Genomic DNA, 27,385 nt, shown 5'->3' with positions numbered 1-27,385 from the left:
TCAGCCATTCCAAGTTCAAAGCTCTTTCCGGTACTGGGGAAGCTGCTGTGTCTTACCAACTGTTGTGTGTTTCCCCGCTTTTTAGGGGCAACACTGCCAGAGGAGAACGCACATCTCCAGGAGGACTGTGAAGCCAAGACCACCTCCTTGCGTTCTTCGCCGAGTGCTGCTCACATTATCGAGGTAACGAGCTCCCGGCTCTGGCTGGCACTCTTGGCTGTGGCATCAGCAGGGGCCTTGTGTGAGCAAAGGCCTCCACAATCAGCGGGGCTGGCATGGTCCCTGCTGAGAGGGTTCCTGCTGTCTCATCCTCCCCAGCAGTCACTGCCGCCCCTGCTCCCAGTTTTGCTGCAGGCACTGTTGCAGCACCGCCGGGTGTCTCTGCAGGGCTGCTGCCACTGCCCGGCTAAGCAGCAGCATCAGGGTGCTGGGTGTGACTTGGCTTCGCTGCCTCCCTTCTTCCCATAGATCTTTGCAGAATACCTCCAGCGTTCCGAGAAAACGGACGTGGTCCTGGTGTTCATCGAGGCAATGACAGACTCCAGCAGCTTTGACAAGGAGGCGGCCAGAAACATGCTGAACGTGGTCAAGAGAAACTGTGATTTCTGGCTGGTGGATGTAAGTGTCCTTTGGCTGGATTGCCCTTTGGCCCTGTCAGGCCTTGTTCCTCCCTCCATCCATCTTTTCCTCTCAAATCCCGGTGTCTCGGAAAAGTGAAGCCACATGAAGGCGGCAGAGAGGGATGGGAAGGACAGCTGAAAAAATGGCTGCACTCCAGTGGCAGCGCCATCCTCACCTGTGTCCCCTCCAGGTACCAAAGATCACGAGCTGCATCCACAGAAACCTGGAGAGCATAAACACGACAGCAGCCCGGCAGAGTGTGGAGTCCCTAATTGTCGAGATGGCTGACAAATGCCCTGGGGAGGTGGTCTCGACGCTGCTGACAATCGCGCCACCAGGAGACAGGTACTGGCCCCAAAAGCCATGAGGGCTTGTTCCCTGTGGGGAGAGGGGCCTGGAGACGCTCTGGCTGCCAGCTTCAAGGAATCCTGCAGGACACCCCCGAGGAGCAGGACCCTCCATCCCACCACATTTGCCAGCGCTGGGGGTCAGCCAGGCCCGCAGCAGCCACAGCTGAGCAAGACAGCCCAGAGCCCCCCAGTGCACTCCTGCCAGCCCCATGGGAGCACCAGCTCAGCCCTCTGCTGCTGCCCAGGGCATCCCAAGCGTCCTGCAGTGCTGAGCCTGGACACGCTGCTGTGGCCCAGGCTGCCCTGCTGACAGAGCGCTCTCTTGCAGGACTGCCCTGGCACTGTGGGAGGTGATGTTCTCCGTGCCCCAGACCTTGCAGAACGTTTTGAAGGAGCTGCACATCCGACTCCAGGACCGGCACTGCAGGATGTTATATACACAGCGGGGGGACGCCGCCATCCTTCGCTTGGCTGTGAGTTACTGGAAAAAGCTCCTGGTGCCCCAGGAGCTGCACGGTGCAAGGAGCCCCACCAGCTCTGCCAGTCACTCACTGCTGGCTTGCTTTCAGATACTGGCCAGCAGTGACCTGCAAGATGAGGAGTTTGCTCCATTGTACCTAGTCAGTAGGTTTCTGCGGCAACGAAGACCAACGGTGCTCTCCCTGTTGCTCAGGGGCATGATGACGCTGTCAGAGAGAGACGAGATGGTGAGTAGGGCCTCACCAAGGGCAGCCATGTTGGCAGCCAAGGGCCGGGGCAGTGGGTTCGGGCTTGGCCTTGGCTGGCAGTCAGGCGTGGGGGTGACTGCTCCAAAGGCCCTCCCTGCCATGGTGGGGCCTGGTGGCTGCCTGGGGAGCTCTCCAGGCATCGACCTGGTCCCAAGAGGGCAACTCTCTTTTTCATACAGGCAAGAAAAATGAAGGTCATGCTGCCAGACCTGATGTGGGTCCTGCAGTACGGCAATAAGGCTATCAAGATCAAGGCTCTGGTGGTCTTCAGAAACGTGATGGCTCAGCTGGAGAGGGAGGAGGCCACCCCCATGGCTGTGCTGCTGGCAGAATTTCTCCCGCCCTTTTTTGATGATGTAAGGCTGATATATAAGCCTGAGCCTTGTGGATGAGAACTGGACAATGACAGCTGCCCTTCAGCCCAGCCACGCGGAGCAGGGGCTTCTTCTCTGCTTTCTCCGTGAGGCTCTTGTGGGATGGTTTCTGTGTTCTGCAGCCCAGCCCAGCTTCTCTCTGCCAGCTGCTCTCACAGCTCCTCCCCACCATGGCTGCTGAAGCTGGTGGGGGACACTGGGTGGCTGGGAGAGCACTTTGAGGCACAAGCAATGCCTGAACAAGTCTCTTGAGTGGCCTTTCATGGACCCAGGGCCGCAGATCTGGCCCACAACTGCAGTGTGCAGAATGCTGCCCTGGAGCATCTCCCCTCACATCAGCCATGCAGGAGCTTCTGCTCACTGTGGGCAAAGGGCTGCAGGTGTTCAGGTCCTACTGTGCTTCTCCCTTCCAGGAGCTGAGCCAGCTGAGAGAGATCTCCATCAGCCTCTTCAGAGACCTGATGAAGGTGTTGGTGGGTAACAACAAGAGAAAGATGAAGAACATGGTGCGACTTGGCCTGCTCCCACTCTTCTTCCGCATGAGTGACCAAACGCAGAGCGTGGCCAAGGTACAGATTTCAAAGCTGAGCAGTGATGCAGGGAAGAGAGCCCTGGATGATTGGGCCAGGGCATGTCTCAGCTCCCTAAGGGCAGAATCACCACAGGAACAAAACCCAGAGGAGGGTGATGCCAGATCTCCTTCCCCAGACCTACTGCCATCTCCCAGCTTCTGCTGTTCCGTAGGTCGCCAGGGAAGCCCTCCTTTGTGCAGCAGAGCTCCTCAAGTGGAAACAGCTGGAACACCTGGTGCAGACACAGCAGAAATGGAGGATTGGAGAGTGCTTGGTGAGGACAACCCCCAAGGCCCAGGGCCCAGGCTGGACAAATGCACATACATATCTGTGCTGTGGGCTCTGCAGATGTGCCTCGCCCGTCCCGCTGCAGCCCCGAGCTGCATCCTTGTTCCCTGTCCTCAAGAACAGAGCCCCCAAGGGCTCTTCTCTCTGTCCCGCTGCCCTCCCTGCACCCACTGGGAGGGAGGGCTCTCAGCACCCCTGGGACTCCTCCTCCTGTGTCTCTCTCTCTCTCAGCCTCAGCCCCACAGGGCTCCTGGCTGGAACATGGGAATGGCCGGAGGGGAAGGGGAACGGGGTTTCCTGGGAGGAGAGACTGATCCAGCCAAGTGGGGAGGGACACTGACGTGCTCACACCCTTGTGCTCTCTCCAGCTGGAGCAGGACAGAAGCAGAGCTCAAGAGTTCTTGATTCAGAGCCTGCCATACCTGAGGGATGCTCAGGCCAGCTTGCGAGAGGCGGCCTTGAGGTTCATCGGTGAGTCACAGTCCCCAGGGTCCCTCTCTTGGCAGCCTGGCCCCAGTCCCCACCGCTGCCCTGGCACAAGGAGCAGCCCTGTGCCTGCCAGAGCCCCTGCTGCCCCGTGCAGGGCCTTGGCCTCCCCTCCCAGCCCTGCCCACACAGGTGGGCTTGGTGGCTGCCATCTCAGCTCCTGCTCTCCCCTGGGCTCAGCCCTGATGAGGGGAGAGAGCAGGGGCTGATGGAGCTCTGTGCATAGGGCTGGCTGTGCGGCACCTGAGGGACAACGAGAAGCTGTCTGTGATCTGCAGAGGTGAGTAGGGAGCGTGGTCGGGAGGGGATCCCTGGGGGCCAGACATGAGAGGTCACCTGGGCTCTGCTTCTTTCTCTTGCAGCCATTGAACCCTTGGAGAAGGACAGTGAACCCTCCATCTGCTTCCTGGCAGCTCAGACCCTTGTCATCGTGCGCTCTTCATGGAAGCGGCCAAGATCACGATGGATCCTGAGAGCCCTGTGCTGCTGGCGCTAAACCAGGTGGAGGAGCAGGTCTTCTTGAGGAAAATGGCTGGGTTTTAATAAAGAGCCCTTCTTGAAGTTGGGTTGGATGTCTGCCTTTTCCAAGGACCCCAGAACCTCTCTGAGTGGGATGTTCAGAGACAGAATCTTTCCCTGTTGCACATAGAGGCCGTAGTCTTGGTTTCCCTCTGGCCACCTGTTGCCACTCCCAAAGGATGGGAGGCACCTCAGCCCTGTGGCATGTCACCCTGCTCTGCACTCATCTGAGATGTCCCACGCCATGAGGAATGGACACGGGGATCACAGTTCAAGGAAGCACAACCCAGTGCTGCATTCAGGTGGTTTCCCATAGGATGTCTCTGCCATGAGCTCCCTCTGTCCCAGGAGCCCAGCCCAGCGCAGCAGCACAGCAGCAGCCCATGATGTCCCTTTCTCTGTGCCCTCTGGGCTCCCTCCAGGTGTCCCTGGGCCTCCAGGGGCACATCTTTGAAACAACCTGAAGTAGTCAGTGAGGTTGATTCTCTCTCCTCTGCACAGACACTTCTTGCCAGCATTGTGTTCTTTGTATTAAAAAAAAATGAATTACTATGATAATAATCTTCTCCTGTCCCATCATTAGACAGGACACCAGGAAGGTTACAGCAAAGGATCTAATTGCTCCAAGCTGGGGGAGGAATATCTTCAGTCAAATGAATTTAGGCCTTTTATTCTGGTTTTATACTCCTAGGTGTAGAGAGACATTCAACAATCTGTGGCCATGTCATGTCTGTGCTCTGAGGCAAAGCCTTTGCACACATGGGGCCTTGGACACTTGGTACCAGGTTTCTTGTGGCAGGTCAGAGCTGGGCTGGTGCCACAGCAGGGATGATTCAGCCCAGATGTGAGGCAATGTCCTCAGCCAGGGACCTGACAGGTTGGGCTGGAGCTGTCAGTGCTGCAGACAGACCTGTGACACGGCTGGAATAAACTGCCAGGCAGGGTGGCAGAAGTTAGTTCATCTGGTGCTCAAGGACAGCAGCCTCCAAGCACAGCAACAGTCCAGATCAGAACTCAGTCTAGACCTGTAAGGCAATTGAAGGTCCCCATAATGAGCTGTTACTACTGCAGGAACAGTTAAAGGAGAAACAAAGACAACATGTGGCCACTGATGAATTTAATAAGGGAAAAAAGTGACATTCTCTGTGTGTCTTGTCCTCCATCTTCACCTGCAAGGTCTCTCAGGCCTCTGTGACTGGAGGCAGAACAAGCAGCAGTGGATGGGGATCAAGTCAGGGATCACTGGAACTAACACAATCCTTTCCAGTCTATGGGACAGGAGGGGCAGCACACCAGGAGCGTGAGACAGCAGGACGATGTCACAGTGAGGCCACTCTCCACCATCTTGGAAAGCTCATGGAGACTGGGGGGACTCCGTGACCACTGGCAGCTCTCACGCAGTGTGTGCACTTTTCAAAAATGGCCAGTGTTTGAGCAGGGGAACCAAGGGCTGTGCCCCAGAACATGTCCACTGGAACCCCATTTCTGGGTGTCTGAAAGAGAAGGTGATGGGTTTTACCCAGGGCAGGTTGTACCTGTCCATCCTCTTTGTTCTCTGTGATGAAAGGACGGGGTTGCTGGACGTGGGCAGAGCAGTGGTGGTGTGTTACCTGGAAGTCAGCAAGGCATTCAGCATCATCCCCCACAATATTCTTGTGTCCGAGATAGGACTATTTGGTCTATGTCGGTGTGGAAGTACATGGGTAAAAAGCAATCTGGATGGCTGAGCTTCGAAAGGTGCTATAGAAAGGGAGAAACTTTCCAGTCATGAGGACAGTCAAGCACTGGAAGCTGTTTCCCAGGTGTGCGCATCCACTCTGTTCCAGAAAGTGACCAAGATGTGTTTGGATAAAGCCCTGAGTAATCTGGTCTGACCCTGATTTGAGCAGCAGTTTGGTCAAGACACCTCCTAAGGTCTCATCGAGCCTGAATGACAATGTCCTTTCAAACCCATTTCATATTTTCAATATAGGGACAGCTCTCAGGTTCTCCCTGAGCACAGGCTTAATCCACATGATGTCCAGGGCTGCTTTACAATTGCCCCCAAGCAGCCTTGACCACATCTTGTGCATCCCTTTTCATTTGACCACACCCAAGGTCTTCTGTTTTGCTGTCCTCATGCCCACCTTGTTAATCCTTTCAGAGCAGGTTGCTCAACAGGTGTCAGCATCCATGTACAGAGTCTGCACTTCAGCCAGGCAGCAAAGCCATCATTACAGAAATGGAGATGAGGCTCTTGACCGGCTCCTTGCACCCAGCAATCAGCACGCCTTGTCTCCTGGGATTCCTGGGAACACCTGAACTTTAAGTGCAGGGCATGTGAGTCCTGGTTGGGGATCCTGGCTTGTCTCCTGACCCATGTGGTGCTTCAGGCTCTGAAGAGAATCACAACCAACTTTTTGACTGAGGTAGTTTTATTTTACATGTGTCACGCAGGGCAGATGAAGGTAGCTGAGAACTCCAGACTCTGCTGCACATTTGGGACTGCAGAGACTGGAAAAGCAGGTGACGGTGTGTGTCAGGGGACACCACATAAAATTTCTGTCTTCCTTTATGACTTTGCACCAACCTGGCATCTGTTCCTTGGCTTTCTTTGGCCAAAAAGAAACAACTCCCCTTTTGAGAAGCTAGAATGACTGTTGGCGATGAAATTAAAAAGCTTTAGTTCACCCTCATCATTGGCACTCTTATTGGTGATAGTATCACGACTCAAAAACATCCTTGAGAGCATCTCTGTTGACCCTCATCTCCAAATCTCAGCCTGGGACACAAGGAGCTGGGGAAAGAACTGAGTAAAAACACAAAGGAAAAGTTGCAAAAGTGTTGACTTTTTCCATTGTTGGCAATGGTCCTTTCCTGCGACGTGGAGAGGGGTTTCACAGTTGGCCGTGGCTCTGAGATCAGCCCAGAGTGATGCTGGAAGTGGGGACATCTGAGGGACTGTCCCTGGGGACCTTTTCTAACCGAGGGACCTTTTCCATGGTCACTATAGACAGGAACCTGTTTTCTGGGGCATTTTTCAAGGGCCAGTGGGCACTCAGAGAAATGAGGTAAAGATCTGAATGTCCCTGCGGGAGAGAGGACGAGAGTGCAGCTGGGAGGCATGAAGGACACCAACGTGCAGGGCAGTGGAGGCCACCTGAGCTTTCAGCCAGGGCTGGGAGGGACCAGGGAAGCTCTGCTGGGATGGACTTTCTATTCCACTTGGGGAAGAGCCAGAGCTCTTGACTATTCTATTTATCTTCCGCATTAGACAATTTCTATCCCATTTCTAGATTTGCTTATGCAATCCTCCAGGAAGCTCTGCTGTTTGACCACCACATGTGCCACCTACGCTGACATAAGGTCCGTTTCCAGTCCCAGCACTACGGCACTCGTGTCCCCTGCTGCTACCCAGCATATCCTTGCCCAAATCCATTCTATTCCACCCAGGTACCAAACTGGCCTTGATGGGAAGCTTCTGCTTAGGGCCCCCTTCAGCATCTGGGCAGAGGAACCACCCTGAGGCCACCCTAAAAAAGCGTCGGGGGGTTACAAAGCTGAATTTCATGTTGCAGGGGTGGATCTTTCTGCAACAATTGCAGGAGATCCCAGGCTGCCAGGCTGGGAACTTCACATCTTGTTGAAGTGCTGGCAGTTGCAGTTCTGGGGCTGCCAGGCCACCATGTTTCAGGCCCAGGTTCTGCTTCAGCCGATCCTTCCCCCTGCTCAGAGTCATTTTGAATCTTCAGACCGTGCCCAGAAACACTGAAATTTGTCTCCAGATGGTGAGGGTATTGCCCCTTTGAAGCCCTGCCAAGATGGTGCCTTTGCAGGAAACCTTTCCCTTTCCCTTTCCCTTTCCCTTTCCCTTTCCCTTTCCCTTTCCCTTTCCCTTTCCCTTTCCCTTTCCCTTTCCCTTTCCCTTTCCCTTTCCCTTTCCCTTTCCCTTTCCCTTTCCCTTTCCCTTTCCCTTTCCCTTTCCCTTTCCCTCCCCTTTTCTCATGCCGGTCCTTGTCCCATCCTCATTCACTAACCCCTCGTCTGGCTGGATGTCTCTTCTTCCCTCTCTTCTTTCCTTTTCTCTCTCACTCTGTCCTGCTCCCTGGCTGTTTCAATTCCTCCATCGTAGTCCTGCAGCTAGGCACTAGTGTTTCCTCTTCTCTCCCTTTGTCCTGCTCCCTTCGCTTTCTCCCTCTGTCCCATATCATTCTTCCTGTCTCTTTTCTTTGAGTCTTTGAGCCAGTTTAGCCCCAAATATGGGGATGTTTTGCCCATTTTTGGCCAGTTTTAAAGGCCTGGGGAGGGACAGGAGGGACACCAGGCAGTGACAGGCCCAGGGTGACAGGCTCCCCCTCCCCTAGGGGGCGCTCAGCTGCCACACCCAGCTGACATAGAACCTTTGTCACAATGCCCGCTACCGTGGTGGGGAAACAGTGACTCTGCAGGTGACAGGGACACTGCAGGACTTGGTTGCAGCTCAGCAATTTCTCAGTTCCTCAAAGATGATGCACAGGAACTGTTGCCTCCCCCTGACTCCCTCTGGGTTGCTCTTTTCTTGCCCAAAGAACCCAGGTCACCTCAGGTCTCCTCAGGTCTCCTCTTCCTTCTCTAAGGGCTTCCCAGCTCCTCCTGGCACCCCGCAGCTCCCCAGCACCTCGTGGCACTGGCACAGACCCAGCACAGCAGCCACACCAGGCCCTGCACAACACCTCACCTTGGTGATCCGGGATGTGTTAGTGTTCTCACAAAGTAGTTTCACAATTATTTGCGAAATAAAAATGTATGTAATTCCATATTATTGTACTTACTCTTCTGTTAGAGTTCTGATGCTCCTGCAAAGTAAAAGAACATGTCACTATTATCCTCTAAATCCAAACAACCAGAACAGATCATATTTTAAATAAAAAAAAAAAAAAAAAGAGAGTGAATATAACGTCCATGTAGGAAAATTATCAACAAATAAAGGCGATTGAATAAGAGAAGGAGGGAAGAAGAAGGATATAAAAACGTTTTTGAAAAAACTCCTGCAGAAGTTAGTGGAACAGATTCCATTAGATCCTTGTATTTCCACCCTTGCAGTGCTTCTGCAAATTTGCTTCTTGGCTGCTACAGTAATTAGTAGCCTGAGTCTCTATTTAAATTTGCCTAATAGAGTTTTAATATAAAGTAAAATGTAAATGTTGGATTTAAGGCTAATGTAAATTCAAATGTCAAATATCATTTAAAGACTAGGTGAAAGCCGGATACCTGAAAAAAGTTTAATCCAAGTTCTCTCTCACCTGCAGTGCCTATATATATGTGTATATCAACATGCATACTTTTGTATTAAGGGGAGTTTTACAAGAAGTGCTAAACACAATATAATGATATAAAAAGAAAAATCCCATCAGATGTTCTTTATTATTCTGAATAAGACTGATAATACGAAGAAAGCTATTACAGTTCGCATGAGTGACAGTGAGGTCTTAACTGAAGCAAGTTTCATTAAAATCAGTAGATTCTTCCTAAGAAATGTATGTATTTGTTTTAAAGCTGCCTGAATATTTCAGTTTACTTCTTGTAGAGGTGATAAATTGGACTGGGAAATACTATGTTAAGACATCATATAGTAAATCTTCCATGCTATGTATTTTGGGCAAAGTAATAAAACTTAGGCCATCCAAGTTAGCCTGTGACAGTCATATGATTTGTATGCTGACCCTGAAAACATAATAACACACAGAAAAACCTTGCAGTATCTTCACATTTTTATGAATAGACAGTCTTCATTACATTTCTTCTTTTTCATAAGCTCCCAAACCTTTTTCTAGTGCAATATCAATATTCAGGTACACTCTTTGACTGTCTCAACATTTCCTCAATGTTATTTGCAGAAATAGTGAATGCAATCTACAGTGACCAGATAATTTTTTTCCTTCCAAATATGAATATGACTATTAACCTTCTGTCCAGACTGGGCACATAGACTGAAAATGGAGGCTTTTAAGGCATGGAGCTTATGAAGGTGTTAACCCAAATTAGACAGCAGCATCTTATAATTTTAATGGCCATTAATACAAGTCATATATAGACAGTAAGGCTACCAACAGCTAATAAAATAAACATCTGCTCTATTGTCAAATGCATTCCAGGATTTTTTTCACCATATTTTCAATCCTTTTTATCCTTCAGCTGGTTTTGACCGTTGCCTAATAATTTGTTTTGTAGTATTAGAAACATGCTGCTCTTGCTTTCTTTCTGTCATGCTAGAGACAAACTATAAAAACAAACAGAAAGTCCAAATGCTAGTGTAAGCATCAACAAAGGGAGAAACCTATGCTCATAAGAGCTGTTCATGAACTAGTTAAAACAAAGATACTAGTAAATGCTCAAAGGATTAAAAAATCTGAGCTACAAATGTAGAAATCTTCCAATATTTTTCTCATGATTTGATGTAATCAGGCTAAGTCAAGAATGTAAGTTTTCTGCTTGACAAGAGAGATTTTCTGAAGTGAGACAGAAAAGCTCCACAGACATTTGAGAAAACTTGGGATGAAGCAGAATTGGAAAATCAGCTAAATACTTGCTGAATAAAGTAAGAGCCATTGATGGATGGGGTAAAACTTGCTCAGCTGCTTTAAAACTAGGAACCTGAGGAGCTGTCAACTGCCTGATGCTAGTAGTTTTTGCTTATACAGCTAACAGTCAAAGGTTATAAAAGTATACCTGATTTTTTTCACTTTTACTCAGTTTGTACATTCTCATCTTGAAAATTTGGAAATCCATTTCAAAGAGTAATGAAAAGTGTGCTTCATGCTAAAACAATACGAAATGTAACATAGACTCATGCTAAGCAGCCAGTTGTTGCCCCTGAATGTTAGAACACAAAAACTAGGGCATTTTAAGAGATAATAGTCTTCTGCCAAAACAATGAACTTCACAATTTTCTTGTGTAAAACCATGTGATGAAATAGGGCTCAAACTAAAATTGATAGTTAAAGCAGGTAGATCATATGTACAGATTTTTACAGGACATCATGCCAGTATGTATTTATATTACCCTATAATATACATTGCCTAGGTAAGAAATAGTTCAAATATGCTATAAATGATTTGCTCATGAGCACATGAATATTGTTTCAAGCTGAAGATAAAACAGGGAAAGATGTGATGTTTATGTTATGTCTTTATTATGTGTTCATTATTATACTATTTGTACATGCCCCCTCTAACTATATTTCACCTGAGCCTCTAGAATGCTTAGAAAGATGCTTCCTGTCATTATTTTGCAAATCCAAAGAATGGAAGTCACAGACTGTACTTTGGAGATGTACAAAATAATTTTGGAAATATAGCATCTTCTTAGTTTTGGGGTAGGCAATAGTTGAAATAAGAAGCCTAAGTAATTTGTTTTCTGTGAAAGTTCTTACAGAACTGAGGTACATTATAAATTAAACCCAAAGATTCACGAGCCAGAAAATTGCTTAACTGGATGTTTTAGAAGATGGAAAAGTAGAAATTCTCACCAGGTTCTTCAAAGTGAAAAAGGTGAGACATGGCTGAAGTGATGTACAAGAGAAACCTCTGTGGCAAAAACATGATGAGTTCCATGAGGCCAGAAGTTGAGGTAAGAACAGAGGGGTAGGCAAGAGTTACTGTCCTGCAACCCTCACTCTTGGTGGAAGTGAAGTGCAGAACTAGAGGCAACCTTGATCTCTTGCAGCAAACATTGGGGGCTGTGGGAGAGGAGCAACCCTGTCTACTGGGAAAATAGTGAACGTGAGCTTCACCTAATCCCAGTAACAATTCAAGTGGCTTCCAGTATTCATGGATTACCCTCTGGTGTGGTAAGATGATTTCCATCACATGAATGCATTGATCATGGTGCAGCAAGGGCTTGGCTTCTGCTGGCTATTGCAGGAGACTAGATCCATGGCTAGCTAAAGCTTTAGTTTGAGACAATACAGCTCTTCTTATATTTATGTTACTAACACATCTCTTTATGCATAATCAATATGAAATGTAACTCATTACATTTATAAATGCATTAAGATATATTATTATACAGATGTAGTGTATAAATTGGTTCAGCTCCACTCTGTCAATCTGTTTGTGAATTTGCCCCTGATTAAGAACTCCTCAGAATATTCAGTTCTCTGTCAAAAACAAAGATGCACAGTTCTATAAAATATGAATATGACAGTTAAATTTCTGAGATGTCTTTTTTTATGACTTACCAATCTTACACACACTGATTGAAGTAATCAGATTTCATGAGAGGAGGGCATGCAACATTCGGGCAGAATCCAAGAAGCATAAAATGATTCATTTAAAATAAGAAATTAAATTTCCATTATGTATTGTGAGAAATCACATGTGAAGCGTTTCCAATGAAATGTGGATATAGATGGAGTTCAGCTGTAAGCATATTTTGCTATGAACATGAGACTTGGCTCATATTTTCTAAGGTTTGTGAATAGGATTCCAGCTGAGACAACAGAAACCAGTTTGTGGTTCAAATGAGAAAGCAGGCAGAAATTAATATTGAAATGTTTTGTCCTGATAATTCACTACCCAGAATTAAATTCCTGAAAGATAAGATTATGTAAACTAGGTGCAAGGAAAACTTTGACTAGAAATTAACCCAACCTGACTAATTGCATCCAAACCCTTTCCTGTATGAGAGTGACTGAACTGTGCAGATGTTAAAATCTGTATTTAAAACAATACACACTTTTCTTTTGATTTGGTACAGAGTTATAATCAGAAGAAAGCCCTCTGGAAATTCAAACACAATCAGTTTCATGCATGTTTTCATGACATTAAGACAAAAAAATTCATATGTTTCTTATGAAAACAGCTAATTTTATGAGAATTCTACATGTTTGGGTTCAAATCTCTCAAAGAGTATGTAAGACTTTGGCATTTTTAAGCATCCAAACTAAATATCTGCCTTCTTAAAATTACTGGTGTGCACCACTGTAGTAAACAAACCAGAACAGCTCCAAGAAATGGTGGTAGTGTTCTTGGAAGCAAAAGAATTACCACCAAATGCAAATTTGGAATACGTCATTGGAGGAAAGCCAGTAGCGTGAAAGGCATTGAGGCAGAGAGACCTCTGTAGGCTGTGATCCACCCAAGCTGGAGCAAATATCAAGGAGGACAAAAAACTTGTCTTTTCTGGAGGTACTACTCAAAGTTGCAAGAGTTGCATGTCTCTTCAAATATTTTATTAGACATTTATTATTCTGACCCACACAGACAAATATCTTTCCTAAACATTGTTGTCAGACTTCATACTCTTTTAAAAGGTAAATATGTTTTATCTGTGTGACATTTTTTTTTTCTGACAGATAAATTACCTGGTATGTTTCTTTAATTCTTTGAATATAAGAAACAAGTTTAGAATGGGCAAGTAGCCTCGAGTGTGTCCAGCTGGTGCACATCATTCCAAATGGAGGGAGTTAGGGCTTAACAAGCCCAGATGAACTCTTTTCCTTCAATTCTATTTATGTAAAAGAATAACATAATGTTTTTAAAATTTCACCTTTATTAAAAGGAAAAAAATCAATTTATAGGCATTAAAGTAGATTTGTGCTTCATTCAAAACTAGGCTAAAGCAGTACTAACAGTCTACGTTAATGATTTTAGTAGATTTGGTCTCCAATACTCTGAAACCTTGTTCTATGTGATAGTTATCTAAAACAGACATTAGCAGAAACAGATGTTGTTGGCTTTTTTTTCTCTCTCTCTGCATGGAAGGCATAGGATTTCTCCAGAATAAAAGATATAGAAACTGAGAGGAAACATATTTTCTTGGTGCACATGTTCTCTACACTTGGCCTACTAAACTGGGATATTATGATTGCCAGACATGCCTCCTTTGAAATAGTAGATATGGAATATAATACTCATGGTGGGAAAACACTCAAAGGTGACATCAAATACAACCTGATTTATATACCTTTGAAATTCCATGCAAAATTGAATGATGCAGGCAATTCTGTTCCTTTGCTGTATAAATAAGTTATATATTAATGGAATCCATTTAGACATGTGTAAATAAGTACTTAACCAAAATATACAACCCTGGGTAAACAAAAAATAAAAATGAAAAAATAGGAGAAAAAAGATCAGGAAATAGTTTAATTGGGCAAATAATGCTTCACAAATGTTTTAATTTCTATTCAAGATCAATCAGAAAAAGAAAAAAGGGCCTAGTGACATAAAGCTTGCAAAGATGGAGAAAAGGAATGCAGTAACCTGTCTGTATTTCTTTAAGATTAAGTACTTCATAGCTGTATAGCATTCTCTTTGGGTCTATTTAAATTTATTAGACAGCTGTAAGTGGAGAGATGCCCAAAACAGTTGGACACAGATCATATATTACATTATGACGAAAATGTTAAAATTATGAGCAGAAAAGAGCTCATTCCACTTAGAAACACACAAACAAGTTATTTGGTGAAACTAATGTAAAACATGGAGAGCAAATGACTTGTAACACAGAGATGCCAAAAAGACATGGTAGCATGAGTGGCTAGCTTTAAAAGTTAGCTGTCAAGGGAATGTGGCAGCAGAGAAGTCCAACAACATTTCAGCCTAAGACATTAAAATAATTATGTTGTAGTGCAGAGAGATGGAACTGCAACTTCATGTAGCACCTAGGTCACATCTGGAATGCTCCACAGCTCCTGGTATCCCACTACTGGAAACACATTAGCAAACTGGATGCAGATCAGGGAAAGATCACAAAAATAATATTGGATTTATGAGAAAAGTTTAAAATAGCTAAATAAAACATTACTTCATTAAAACACAGACAATTGAGGCAGACATGGTAACTGAAAAATGTTTAAGGATGTTTTCTTCAATTATGTATAGCTATGAACAACAACAGAAAAGAAAAAATTATGCTGTTTGTAGAAAAATTATTTCAAGAGTAAGATGTAATTGGTGTATGGAAACCATACGGGGAGAGTCTAATATACTTAAAACAACAAGCAATTACTAAACGTAGAAAACAAATCCATCACTACAAAAGGATTAAGTGGACATAACAAAACTTTTTTTGTACTTCTGACTTTATGACACTTCTACTTGTCTCTGGACAGGATATTTTAGCATTACTCGGGAAAATAAGATGTCTCAATTGTCGTTGTTGTTCCTTTTATTTTAACCTATGGCTAGCTACTTAAAACTGTTATCAGCTATTCAGAAAGAAAGATCAGCTGTTCTTTTCTAAGTTTTTACATTTATGCTTATCTGGACAAAGCCTATATTATGAGCATAGAGTAGGAACTGTCAGAACAAAGTCAGTCTCCATGAGAACCGAACTTGGCTGATGTCCATAGTAAACATGCAGCAAACGTGAGGATTACCTAAAAGCAAACATATAAGGATGATCAGAAGAAGGAAATGTTCTTTCAAAGTTTACATGACAAAAGCTCTGTATCCTTAAGTCTATCATTTTTAGTGCATAGTATAGGCCTTTCCTCCTGGGAACTCTACAGATCCTGAGGGATCAAAATCAGGCAGAGTTTTCCTTCAGGCAGGTCAGTGACTGCTGGCACTGTGGTCCATGATGACCATTCTTTGTGCTGTTCTTGTAAAGAAGGTTCTCCAGTTGGTGTCTTACTTGGAAACTGAAAAAACGTGTTGGCAAGAAGTGTGGTATGGGGCAAAATATATGTTATTCATGCTGTGACACCCAGTGTCACTCTTGGATTAATATGTGTCTTTCCTAATTTACTTACTGCTTTCCTCCCGCTTTGTGGGTATTTCCAGGCTTAGAGATGAATTATGATGTGGCTTGATATAAACAGGGATGTTGTTGAGATAGTCAGGGTAGGATTTTTGAGATAATACTACAAAGGCACCTGATTAGTTGTCTCAAAAAAAGTAACACAAAATTTTAATGAGTATTTATTTCTATCTGCTACAGTTCCTGTGTAAATGTGAGCTATCATCAATATGAACTGACCACATTCAGATTATGAGAGTGATATTTAAGAAAGTTTATCAAATTTGTTTGCTAGGTATTTGCAGGTAGACAGGCTTAATGTAAAGGTATTTAAATTTAGGCCAACTGAAGTTTTCTGATTTGTTGTTGAAATGTATTGTTAAGTATGCATTTGTGCAACTTTTTTGAGGAGTTCCTCATGGAACATAGAATATTTAACCTTTTTGTCCCTCCTCACTATCTTTTTTTTTCTTCATGTATTTGGTTTCACACAATACCTGAACTGCATAGCAGTTGTCTGCTATAGTGCTCCTTGGACTATTGATCTTCTGATCAACCAAGTCAAGGACATTACATAGTTTTCTGCAGCTCCCTGTGGCCCATGGCCTTGGTTTATAGAATGTGTCATAGCAGGGTGGATGTAATGTGCTATAGTGAGTTTGAGTGTGGTTGCAGGCAGAACAGGATGTGGGACCTCGGAAACCATCCTGGATCCTTTATTTTCAAGAGGGCAATGACGTGTGATGTTTGCTTGGAAGGGGAGACTAGACTCCCCTTTGGGACTCATTTTAATCCTGTTAAATGGCTCGATTGAGAGCAATGGTGAAGACATGGTTTATCTGTTCTTTATTCTGCTTATTTGCAAGACCCAGTGTGTCGCCTCTGCCATATTCAGACTCATGTGCAGCCACAACTGGACTGAATGGTCTGGTTCAAGGTGCTTCTGAATTTGAAAGGACAGAGTTAGAAGACCTTTTTTCCCCCTGTGTCTTCTTTATGCAGCTGTTCCTAGAACAAAAATTAATTTTCTTTCAAAGGTAATCCTGGCACTGTAACTAATTTGAAAGCTATACAACTGAAAGTAAACTATATACAACCTTTTTTTACACATCAGCCTTGGTTTACTTATATTTTGTCATGTACAAATACCTGAAAATAGCTATTAATATTTTACAGAAGAGAATGTTCCTATTTTAAAACAACAAAATGCTCACTTTAAAGCATTAGATTATTTTAGCTTGAATTTATCCCTTGTTTCAACAGAATGAAGAGAAACTATGAATTTCTACTCCCACAGAAAGAGGCAGAAGAAATCTACATTTTTTATAACCCTGAGATTTGTGTAAGAAAATACAGGAAGGATCTGTGACTGTAAATCAAAAAGATTAGAACTCACATATGAATGGACTTTGATTTAGAAATGGGTTGCAAGGTCAAGTGGGATAAGATTGTACTACTGCATTTTATATTTTGTTGGATATTAAGGAGTTATGAATCAATATTTATAGAAAGTATTGTTGGTATGTCTCAGTAGTGCAGTATATTTCCTCTTAAATTCCCAGGTCAAAACTTTTTTCTAATCTCATACAGGAAAAAAACTATAAAAGAAACCAAAAGATACATTTAATATTTATAGCTCTGCAGCATAATTAGCTGTAGTTTCCCTTCTTCAATTTTTCATTTATAATTGTCATAATTTTCTGATTTTGAGCTATGTGGAAATTCTCTGGCACTAGCTGTACTGCCATGGCCAGATACAACAGGTGAGAATAGTCCAAAGAGGAGATGTCACTTCTCAAAGCAATATAATCGTTCAACTGAAATGTTCTTTCAAGATTCCACATTTCAATTAATTGCGAATAAATATTTAGTGACAGTATTCAAAATGTGTAAGTAAAACGTACTAAAGGCACAACTTTAACTACTTTCAGAGATTAAACTGAGAGATGACAGGCTGTTTCTAAAAGACACTGCAAATGAAGCCTCAGTGCTCTGAGCTGTTTCTGTGCTATTGTGGCTCTTGGTGCAGAAGCCATGATTTGCTCTCAGCAATAGTCACTAATCTGTGACCTTTCATCAAAGTTATACTAAGAAAGTCTGCTCTTTTTGAACTGATGCTTTTGGAATGTCCTTTGTTGTTTGCTTCTTTTGATATGGAGAAATCATATTTTTCATTAATTTATAAGACAGTTAGTCTGACAGCTTTAAATGATTTTCTGTAGACTGAAACTGTCCAAGTTGTATCAACTTTTTTTGTGAAACATCTGAGAGCAATTTATTGGAAAAAAAAATCCAAACCCAAACCAAAACAAAAAAAATTCTACCAAAATAGATTCTCATCTCTCAAGTCAGTTGGTGTATTTGCTTTTATCCCAAATAGGAATGGCTTCCCAGAAAACTTTGAGAACTTGCAATTTGTTGGCCTGAGACAGTATAAGGGCTGTGTACATGCTCCTTGATCTTCTCAGATATCACATTACTGTCTCCTTTCCCAGTTCTTGATTGTGTGATATTCACCATCTGTCTTCTTAACTCATTTGCATGGAAGTGCAAACCCTCTCTGATTTTCTCATGGTGGGACAAGGCTCTTCTTTGCCCCCCTTGTGGCCTTGAGCTCCAGTTAACGAAAGCAATAAAGCGTAATGAATAACAGCTATGAGGTAAGCACCAAAGTCTCAGTTAGCCCATATATTATGTGCTGGAAGTTATCATTTCAGTTGAAGGTTCTGTTTGTATTGTTGAGGAACTTCCTAATGACTGCCAAAATACTGATTCATAACTCTGACTTTGTAACGCAATATATCTACTCATTCTTTCCATGTCCTTTAGAGATACTAAGTTATAAAGCATTCCAAAGTTGGAATGGCTGTTCTTTGTGTTCCTACAGTGTTTTCATTGAAAGGTGGACAGGGCCTGTTGGAGACAGGGCCATATGTGCCACAACCAAGTGGAAATGCTCCCTCACTCCCTAGACCCAGGGGCTAGGTCATCAGGCCTCCTGTGCAAGTTCCTCACAGGCCATATGGATGCAATGGCAATAAATGGCTTCAGTTGTTTTGAGAACCACAAATCAGCCTTGTGGCTTCCCAGGGGCCTTGAGATTCCCAGTGTTGGTACAACAGCTCCTCTGGCTATAACAACTATGCTAGGAAACTTCACAAAAACGAACCTGACGTCTACTGTGGCTGCAGATTTTGCTACTAGACACAACTGGCCCTGTAATGCACATGCTCATCTGAACAAAATCTGGTTTGGTTTGTAGCTGACCTGTGTATTTGAGGAAGATACTTCTGTAGCAGATGGTAATAATTTTTTACCAAACACAGCAAAGAGTTAGACGTTTACTGAGGGATACATGGTCACTACATGGCACCACACAGCCACTCGCTCACTCCCTCCAGGTTGAATAGGTGAGAAAATAAAAAAATTAAAAGTGAGAAAACTCGTGCGTTGATATAAAGACAGTTTAATTGGTAAAGAAAAACCTGCACACACAAGCAAAGCAAAACAAGGAATTCATTCCCTGCTTCCCACCAGTGAGCTGGTGTTCAGCCATCTCCAGGAAAGCAGGTCTTCATCACATGTAACTGTGATTTGGGAAGATAAAATACTGTAACTCCAAACATCCTCCCTTTCCTTCTTTTTCCCCAGCTATGTGTGATGTCATATGGTATGGAATATCCATTTAATCAGTTGGCATCAGCTGTCCCAGATGTGTCCCCTCTCAACTTCTTGTGCACCCCCAGCGTACTCACTGGTGGGGTGTTGTGAGGAGCAGAAAAGGCCTTGACTCAGTGTAAGCACTGCTCAGCAGTAACTAAAACATCCCTGTGTTATCAGCAGCGTTTCCAGCACAAATTCAAATCATAGCCCTGTACTAGTTACAATGAAGAAAATTAACTCTGTCCCAGCCAAAACCAGCACAACACATCTTACTTGCATAGCACTGCCAAAAACTTCCACTGGCTTGGTTTTCTTCCATAAAAAACCATAACTTTGGGTCCAGATTGAAACAAAGAAAGGTGCTTGCACAGGTTTCTCCCAGCACATCCTAGTAAACTTGAGATGTCATTGAGTTCAAGTAAATGTAGAAAACCCTGTGAATTTCTTTCTGGAATTTCAAACCTTATACTGTCATTGTAGGATTGTAGGATTTTTGAAACCTTTCCAAATTTTGATGTGAATTGCAAAGTTGATGTCAAATATGCACCAGATAACAATGCTATATGCATTCTGCATACCACATATATAATCAAAATATAATGCGTTTTGCATACCACAAACTCAGCCTTAGAATTCAAGCCATAGCCAAGCAGAAATGACAAGAAAAAAACAACATGGGCCGTAAGGAGCTAACAGATTTTAAAAAATTAAACTCTGATGTAAATAAATGGTATATCTTACATCAGAGAAAAAAAGTGCCAAATAAAATCTGTTTGAGAGCAAAACCCTGAGAGCAAATAATAAGAATAAACAAACTTAGTGGCTTTAAATGTTCTTCTGCCACTTCTCTAATTTATTTTTCACATTACAAAAAATGAAGAAAATTTAAGAAACGGAGAAGAGCTCTGTCAGATGAAGAAAATGAGAAACATCACTTCAGCAGATGGGTTCACAGTTTCAGTTGAAACTTTTCTTCCCCTATACCTAGAAATGAATGGAATGTTTCTTTGCAGAAAGACCTATACAGTATTTAGGTTAGGTTAAATGATAACAGTGGTGTTCCATATACCTCGTGCTTCTTTTGCAGAAAAAATGTTAATACCATTTGTCAGCAATGTGATGATGGATGGGTCTGAATCTTAAAATATAAAAATCAGAAGCTGGAGAGGAAAAACATTGTATAAAAATGATGACCATGTAAATACTTACTTACTAACAGCATAGCTGTTTGTACCGAATTCAGCAGCTGCTTATTAAAGAAATGGACAGAAACATCATTCTTTGTGCTTTGGGGTCCACATGATGTCTGAATTCAGAGTGTGACAGAAGAAAAATGTGTTCCAGAGAGGAGCCAGTCATGGAGATGAAAGAAATATATGCTGGGAAGATCCACATAAGAACAGCATCAGCATGGCTAGAGACAGGGATTAATAGACACCAGTGGAGTTATCAGAGTCTTTTTCACAGATTTCTGCTTTGGACATTCCCCTGTTCTGCTGAATGTGTACATGCTTGGGTCTCTTTCCGCCTTTTCCTTTACAAAACAAACGATGTGTGTGAGCTTACAAAAGAAAATGTAACATGAAGATGGATCCACTAAGCAATGCAACTGTGGACTTCTCTACACAAATGCTCTTGCAGGGTTTTAATGTAAAACTCTCATAAAATTAACATTCTCTGTATTCTCATAAATATTTGCTACTTTGAGATAAACTGATTAAGCTAAGCAACAAGTGTGTGCAAGGGAATGATCAAACACTGCAGAAAGATATCCTAAAAAAATTAAGAAATAAAATAATTTTAAAAAAAGTTGATGTAATGCATGATCAAAGCACCATGCTTGCGAGCAAAAAAAATCTCCACAAGTGTGAGATTGTATTTGTAAGGGGTGGAGGAAATAGGTTACTTAGCCTTTAAAAGGAGGTATCATGCTTCAATGAGTCTGGTTCATCTGCCTCAGGGTGGGAATTCCTCACATGGAGATACAGAGCCAAGAACACCAGACCAGATGGAAATCTGGGACAGGGAGCAAAGGTAACCAAGCCAATCCCAACTGCCTTGGAGGAACAATTGGTTGCTCAAACAGTGTGGATTTAAGACTGAATACTGAATGAATAGGAAAAAATAATAATAATTCAGACATGTTTTACCTTACTTTTTAATAAAAACAGAGTTCTACTTTATTTGAAAGGATTTTCTTTATTTGAAGAAATAAGAGATATTTTGTATATTAGTAAACAAAGCAATTTTTTATGCCTAGCTTTAAAAAACAATGTTTGGACATTTTAGCTCTTATTTCGTTAGACAGTAAGTTAAAGGAATTAAAAGTCCACATTAAAATACAGGATTCCATATACAACATACAGCCCTTTAAGTCTATATTCTTACAAGTATTTCTCTCACATTCAGTTGATCTTTCTAGTAGATTTCAGTACTTAACATCTTCACAACTAACCATTTTGTGATAATGCAGCCATGACTGAAGAGTTGACTCTTTTTTATTGTAAACAAACAACAACAAAAATGTAAAAGTCATATATATGAATATATAAATTGATAAATTTAATGAGGACACATTTTTTCCTATTTAGGTCTATCACTTCTTTCAATCAAATGTGTTTCTTTATTGAATTCTACATAGACTTATTCACAAGTCTAGAGAGAAATGTACTCAGAAGAAAATAATTTCAGCATAGGAACAACTAATTTGGAGCTACTTAGGGAAAACAAAGAAAGAAAAATAAATATATTTCACATATTTGCAAAGATCTTAGCACAGCAGTACATGAGTTTTGGCTGGAGCCTTTGGCACTGCATAGTGCAAAAGCTAAAAAATGATGACAGATGAAGACAGTTGTATGGTGAAATGCCTAATTAAAGAGACATATCTTGCAGTGTCTTTGTGTCTCATATGGCAGCTAACCAAACCAATTTGGACTCAGCCTGTTCTGTGGTTAATTGACATTTTGAACTCATAACCTTTCAGCGCATGCTCAGTCCTAATTAAAATAAAAGGTTTTCAAACAATCTCTGCCACGGATTTCAAAGACTGTATTTGCCACAGAGTCAGCAAAAATGCTTCCCTCAGCCATCCCCAGTCTTACTGCTCAAAACAGAGTTTTCATATAGTTTTAAAAGTCTCTAAAGCAAATTTCCAGAGAGCAGATTATTGACAAGGCACCTTAGTTTTAGAGATGGCAGTAAATATGATATTAGACTGTAACAGGTTAAACTTGCCTTCAGGAACAAAAATGAAACCTGAGGAATTGGTAAGACTGGTCACCATATTAAGATGCACTGGAATCTCAATTTACTGTTTAATGGGACATATGGGTCATGTAAAGTTTTTGGTTTTGTTTTTGTTTTTTGTTTTTGTTTTTTCTCCTGAGTTTACAATCTTTGTATATGTAGACAGGCACTAAAACCAATAGTAGCACAGGTGAGGAATTTCTAGTGATATGGTGCTAATTGTGATTTTGAGTGGGGAACATCTGGATTTCCTATGTTGGTGGATTAGTGTGTGGAAGGAGAATTGTCTATGTATTTTCGGAAGTTTATTCCCCTTCTGCTCTAGCCATGGTTCTAGGAGGAGTTATATGATTATATAAGCACAAAAGCTCAGTCCAACAGTTCTTATCCTGCTAGCTCTTGCAGTATAGACAAAAGTAGCTACATATGGTCAATAAGTACAATAGATCTGCAAGCAGTGAAAGTAGAGGTAGAATCTCTTAGACATGTTATTTCTTCTGCCATATTATAAAATTGGGTTTACACCTATTTACATTCCTTGTGCCAGTGCATCCCACTGAATACAGGGGTTGTCCTTAGATTCAAATTGTCAAAAGAAAAAAAAAACAGTAACTTTCAAAGCATAGCTATTTTGAATGTTCAGATGATGACCGATAGTTTCCTTAATATTCTTAAGTGATTCTGCACATTGACAGAGGGATTTACTCATCTCAATTGTAAGTCAGTGAAACTAGTGATATATCTGTGGAGGAAGTTCTGTGCTGAAAAGCACTAGAAGTAGCATTTATCTGCATCTGAAAATCAGACATATGGGGCAAATGGAGGCAATGAGAAATACATTTCCTAACACCACACAGGCAGGCCATCAACATGCAGAAACACAGAAAGAATACATAGCTAGAAAGAGGAAGGCTTTCAGTCCTACTGCACACCTAGGCCCTGTTCAAAATCTCCTCTGCAACCCTTTGGAAAGTTTCCTGCTGACTTTTGAATGTTCTTTTTAATGATATATTTTTAAAACAATTGGGATTTGTTGCTATTGCAGTAAGAGAAATTTTAAACCAGGCTACAGAGTATCTATATGTCTTCAAGCAAGAGCTTAAATCGTCTGGGTGGTGCATGTGGTTTATTCCTTGGGACAGTGAGGGGCTGTAGACCATTCTCTAGCTGCCAGGCCAATGTTTATGTTGTACTTCTGTACTGACCACTCTCCCTTTTGAGTCCACAGTTTAACAGAGGCAATATGAATGTCTGAGTTGTGGTTTCCCCCACTGGGAAAAACGCAAATACTTCTAACTGCTGTCTAGAAAAAAGGGTAAAAACGTGATGTTCAGTCACTGGTTGAAGTGTGAGCTCAACTTGGGACATCTTTTCTCTGACAGTGGACACAGGCTGTTACACAACATAGGTGGCTTCAGAAGGCACCTTCTTACTTGGTGAACTTTGAGACCCTGTGCCAATGGGCTTAAAAATACACTTGTTTAAGTTATATAAAATGAGAACTGGAATACAATATTTGCATGGAAATAACCTTAAAGACACTAAAAGACCTAATTGCCAATAATTCCCAAGATCTGGCAATTAAACCAGAGTTTCTGTGATGAAAAAGCATACTAAGCAATTTGGCTTCTACTGGCTTCAGAAAGCCCTTGAATGCTGAACCCCATGGATATAAATAGTTTTGATTCCACTGAACCTATGCTGTCTAACTATGCTGTGCATTAGGAGTCCCTAAGAAAATAGAGGAAATTTATAGACAGTTTACTAGAATAATTTTTTTTCTTGGAATTACCCATTACAATTTTGTCCTTGCTACAACTATCTAATGGTGTATTGAAAGATAACTATTAAATACTATTTGTCTTTTTTTTTTTTTTTTTTTTCCACTAGAGCCTTTAGTTGTCTTCATTTCATCTTTAACTTCTACAGATTTTGCTTCAAATAAAGTGTCTTATATGTAGTTAGTTGAATGATAAGGCAGGAGGCAGTAAATGTACAAGTAAAAAAAATATCTTGGAAGTAGAAAAAATTATTGCTAACTGGGGATCTGCTGGAGAGCTCTAATACCACCAGGAAAAGCACTGCTGGAAAAAATCCAGAGAAGGAGAAATAGGGACGGGTGCCAGGTACTGTAAGTGCAAAGGCTGGGGATAGATGTGCAGCCAGCGAAGTGTCAGTGCCATTGGTGTGGAAAGCAGCCACTTAAAGCTGTGATGTGGCAGGGGATCAGAGACTACTGCTGCTGCAGCTCTGTGTGGAGAAGGAGCAACATCGCATAACAGTTGGGCTCTGTCACACAGGCTTGAAAGCTTGCCCAGGTTGTCAATCAACTTTTTAAATAAAGGATTCTGCTGATGGATGACTGTACTCTACTCTCTTTAAAATCTGAAGACATTTTTGAGACATAACACTGCTGCTTTTTTTTCCCTTCCTGAAATGGAAAGTAGGAATGACATTTGCATTCTGTTTTTCACAAAAACTTTATTTTCTTTTGATTAGATAATCAAAGAAGATATGTTGTTTACACCTGCTTTACAAAGTGCATAGTTTTGTGTGGATTAGTGGAACATAGGTGATGAAAACATCCATTTGCATTGGCTTCCAAATGGCAGGATGGATGTTTGTCCAAATTTGTTTGTCATTTCCACTGACCTGTGGATTTGTATGTTTGAGCTTTTCTTTTAAAAGCCAAAGGCAAAAACTGACCTTGTTGTTTTGGATAACTGACTGAAACCATGAATTTTGTTTTCATAGTCAAACATCTTCAACAATGCCTCTCTTATTGTCATTTGGGACTGATTTTTTTTTTTCTTCTTTCATTGAATGCCATTGAGAGGGCCAGCAGGGGTGGGGGAGATGACTATACCCAGCATTTTATTGCTTTGTTTATTAAATTGTTCAAGACTGATTCAGATTATTAAGGTTTTAAGGGCCTGAATCTACAAGATTATCATTGCTTATTTTTCACTGAGGTCTATGGGAGCTTACAGAACCTGCCAGATTTCAGTTTTCAACCTGAGCTAGGATGACTATACAATTTCAAATCTACTCATCAGTATATGATGATAAAAGAAGTATGCCAAACATATTCGTTATTAATACTGTACACAAATTAACGTGGCAGTGTTTTTTGATGAGTGACCACAAAACGTGTATAAATTCCAGGGACTATTGGGAAGCAGTATGAATTTTGTGCATCTCTGGAAATAAGTGATAAAACTAATGAGATGCTTTAATCTCTTGTGTCAAAAAGTCTATTAAAACTGACAAGATTTAGAAAAGACCTGCAGGGTTTTGAAAGTCTGACTGAAAAAGTGACTGACCAGCAAAATTCAACATATTTAGTTTATTCGGGGCAAAGTTGAAAAGTTCAGCAGGAATCTCTTGCAAAAAATGATACATGACTCATAAATCTAAGAGAAAAAGGAAAACCAAGCTGTCCTGTGTCTATTGTGGAGGCAAATGCTAGTAAATGCTTTGACAGATTTTTAATATTTAATACAGAGTTAAACTGACCCTTACATACAGAAAAACTTCTTTCACCATTAGTAAAATTTAGCATTCACTGTTTCACAGAGTCACAGAATGGTTGGGGTTGGAAGAGACCTCTGGAGATCATCTAGTCCGACCCACCTGCTAAGATAGGTTCACCCAGAGCAGATCAAACATGAATGCATCCAGGTGAGTTTTGAATGTCTCCAGAGATGGAGACTCCACAGCCTCCCTGGGCAGCCTGTTCCAGTGCTCTGTCAAGCTCAAAGTAAAGAAGTTTCTCCTCATGTTTACATGGAACCTCCTATCAAGAGGTAGCCTCTAACCAGACTCTGTGCTGTTGATTGCCATGCTCTGAGCTCTGAAATCCAGCCAGTTCATCATCCATCTCACTGTGCATTCATCCAACCCACACTTCCTGAGTTTACTTAGGAGGATGTTGTGAGAGACAGTGTCAAAAGCCTTGCTGAACTCAACTAGTGTTGGTTAAAAGCTGAAACTAGATATTATTTAGACATGACAGATGATAACAGTATTTTCAAAGTCAGGAAAAGGAATAATGGAGAATATATATATATTTATAAATGTATATTTTATGTAAATAAGTATACATAAATATATTGATATATATTTGTATACTTACACTTATAGGTATATATTTGGCTTTTTATTGATAATGCTGTAAGCTTGTGGTGATTAGGAGGCATTGTCTCTAGAAAAATTGTAGAACTACATTGTCTTCAAGATTGTTCTTAGCACCCAACATAAGTAGCGGAGGTACACATATAGGTGAAATACTGTTAAGCTTAAGACAGATACCAGGCAAAAGTTAATGAGAAAAAACCTTTGGTATAACGTAGGACTGCAGATGCTGTTTACTTAGAAAGACAGTGGAAAAGTTACTACTATTAAAGTCACTTATTTTCTATGTACTTTTCATTATAAGATCAAAATTGTCTGCAGAATAATGTTTTGATAACTGTATATTGTTGTTTCTGCTTAACTACTGACTACTGTCCTACTTTACTCCATATTTAGCAAGTTTCACTCCAATGACAATGGGTTTGCCCATTGCATATGGCAAAACCCCATTATATTTCAGTTCAATATAACTCTAAGGAGATCTTATAGAAGGAAAATACTGATTTGTGAAATTTTTTCCTACGTTTTCAGTGCCAGATTATTGTAAGGGGGCTCCATACACATTTTGTATTTTGACATTTAAATTCAGAGCTGGTTGCATACTTGAACACCAAGAGCCAATAAAAACAACTAAATCTGGGATACATTAAGACTTTAAAGACACAGCAACTGGAAAAGCTGCAGTCATTGTATATGA

At 42.0% G+C, this 27,385-nt stretch overlaps 1 protein-coding gene across 1 annotated transcript; it reads left to right on the top strand.

Moving 5' to 3' along the window:
• Nucleotides 1-1,651: 1,651 nt before the first annotated feature.
• LOC309438058 (maestro heat-like repeat-containing protein family member 7) lies at nucleotides 1,652-3,915 on the top strand (the record flags this gene model as incomplete). The annotated part of the gene is made up of 6 exons (XM_082048965.1): nucleotides 1,652-1,678; nucleotides 2,487-2,642; nucleotides 2,818-2,919; nucleotides 3,302-3,404; nucleotides 3,646-3,699; nucleotides 3,782-3,915. The coding sequence occupies 6 exons, from the start codon at nucleotides 1,652-1,654 to the stop codon at nucleotides 3,913-3,915; spliced, it is 576 nt and encodes a 191-aa protein (XP_081905091.1).
• Between the last annotated feature and the right edge of the window lie 23,470 nt (nucleotides 3,916-27,385).

Source organism: Streptopelia decaocto (genome assembly GCF_964273445.1).
Source record: "Streptopelia decaocto genome assembly, chromosome: 3".
In the NCBI taxonomy this organism is placed as follows: Eukaryota; Metazoa; Chordata; class Aves; order Columbiformes; family Columbidae; genus Streptopelia; species Streptopelia decaocto.
The sequence above is the reverse complement of the archived record's forward strand: the minus strand, read 5'-3'. Positions and strand labels throughout refer to the sequence as shown.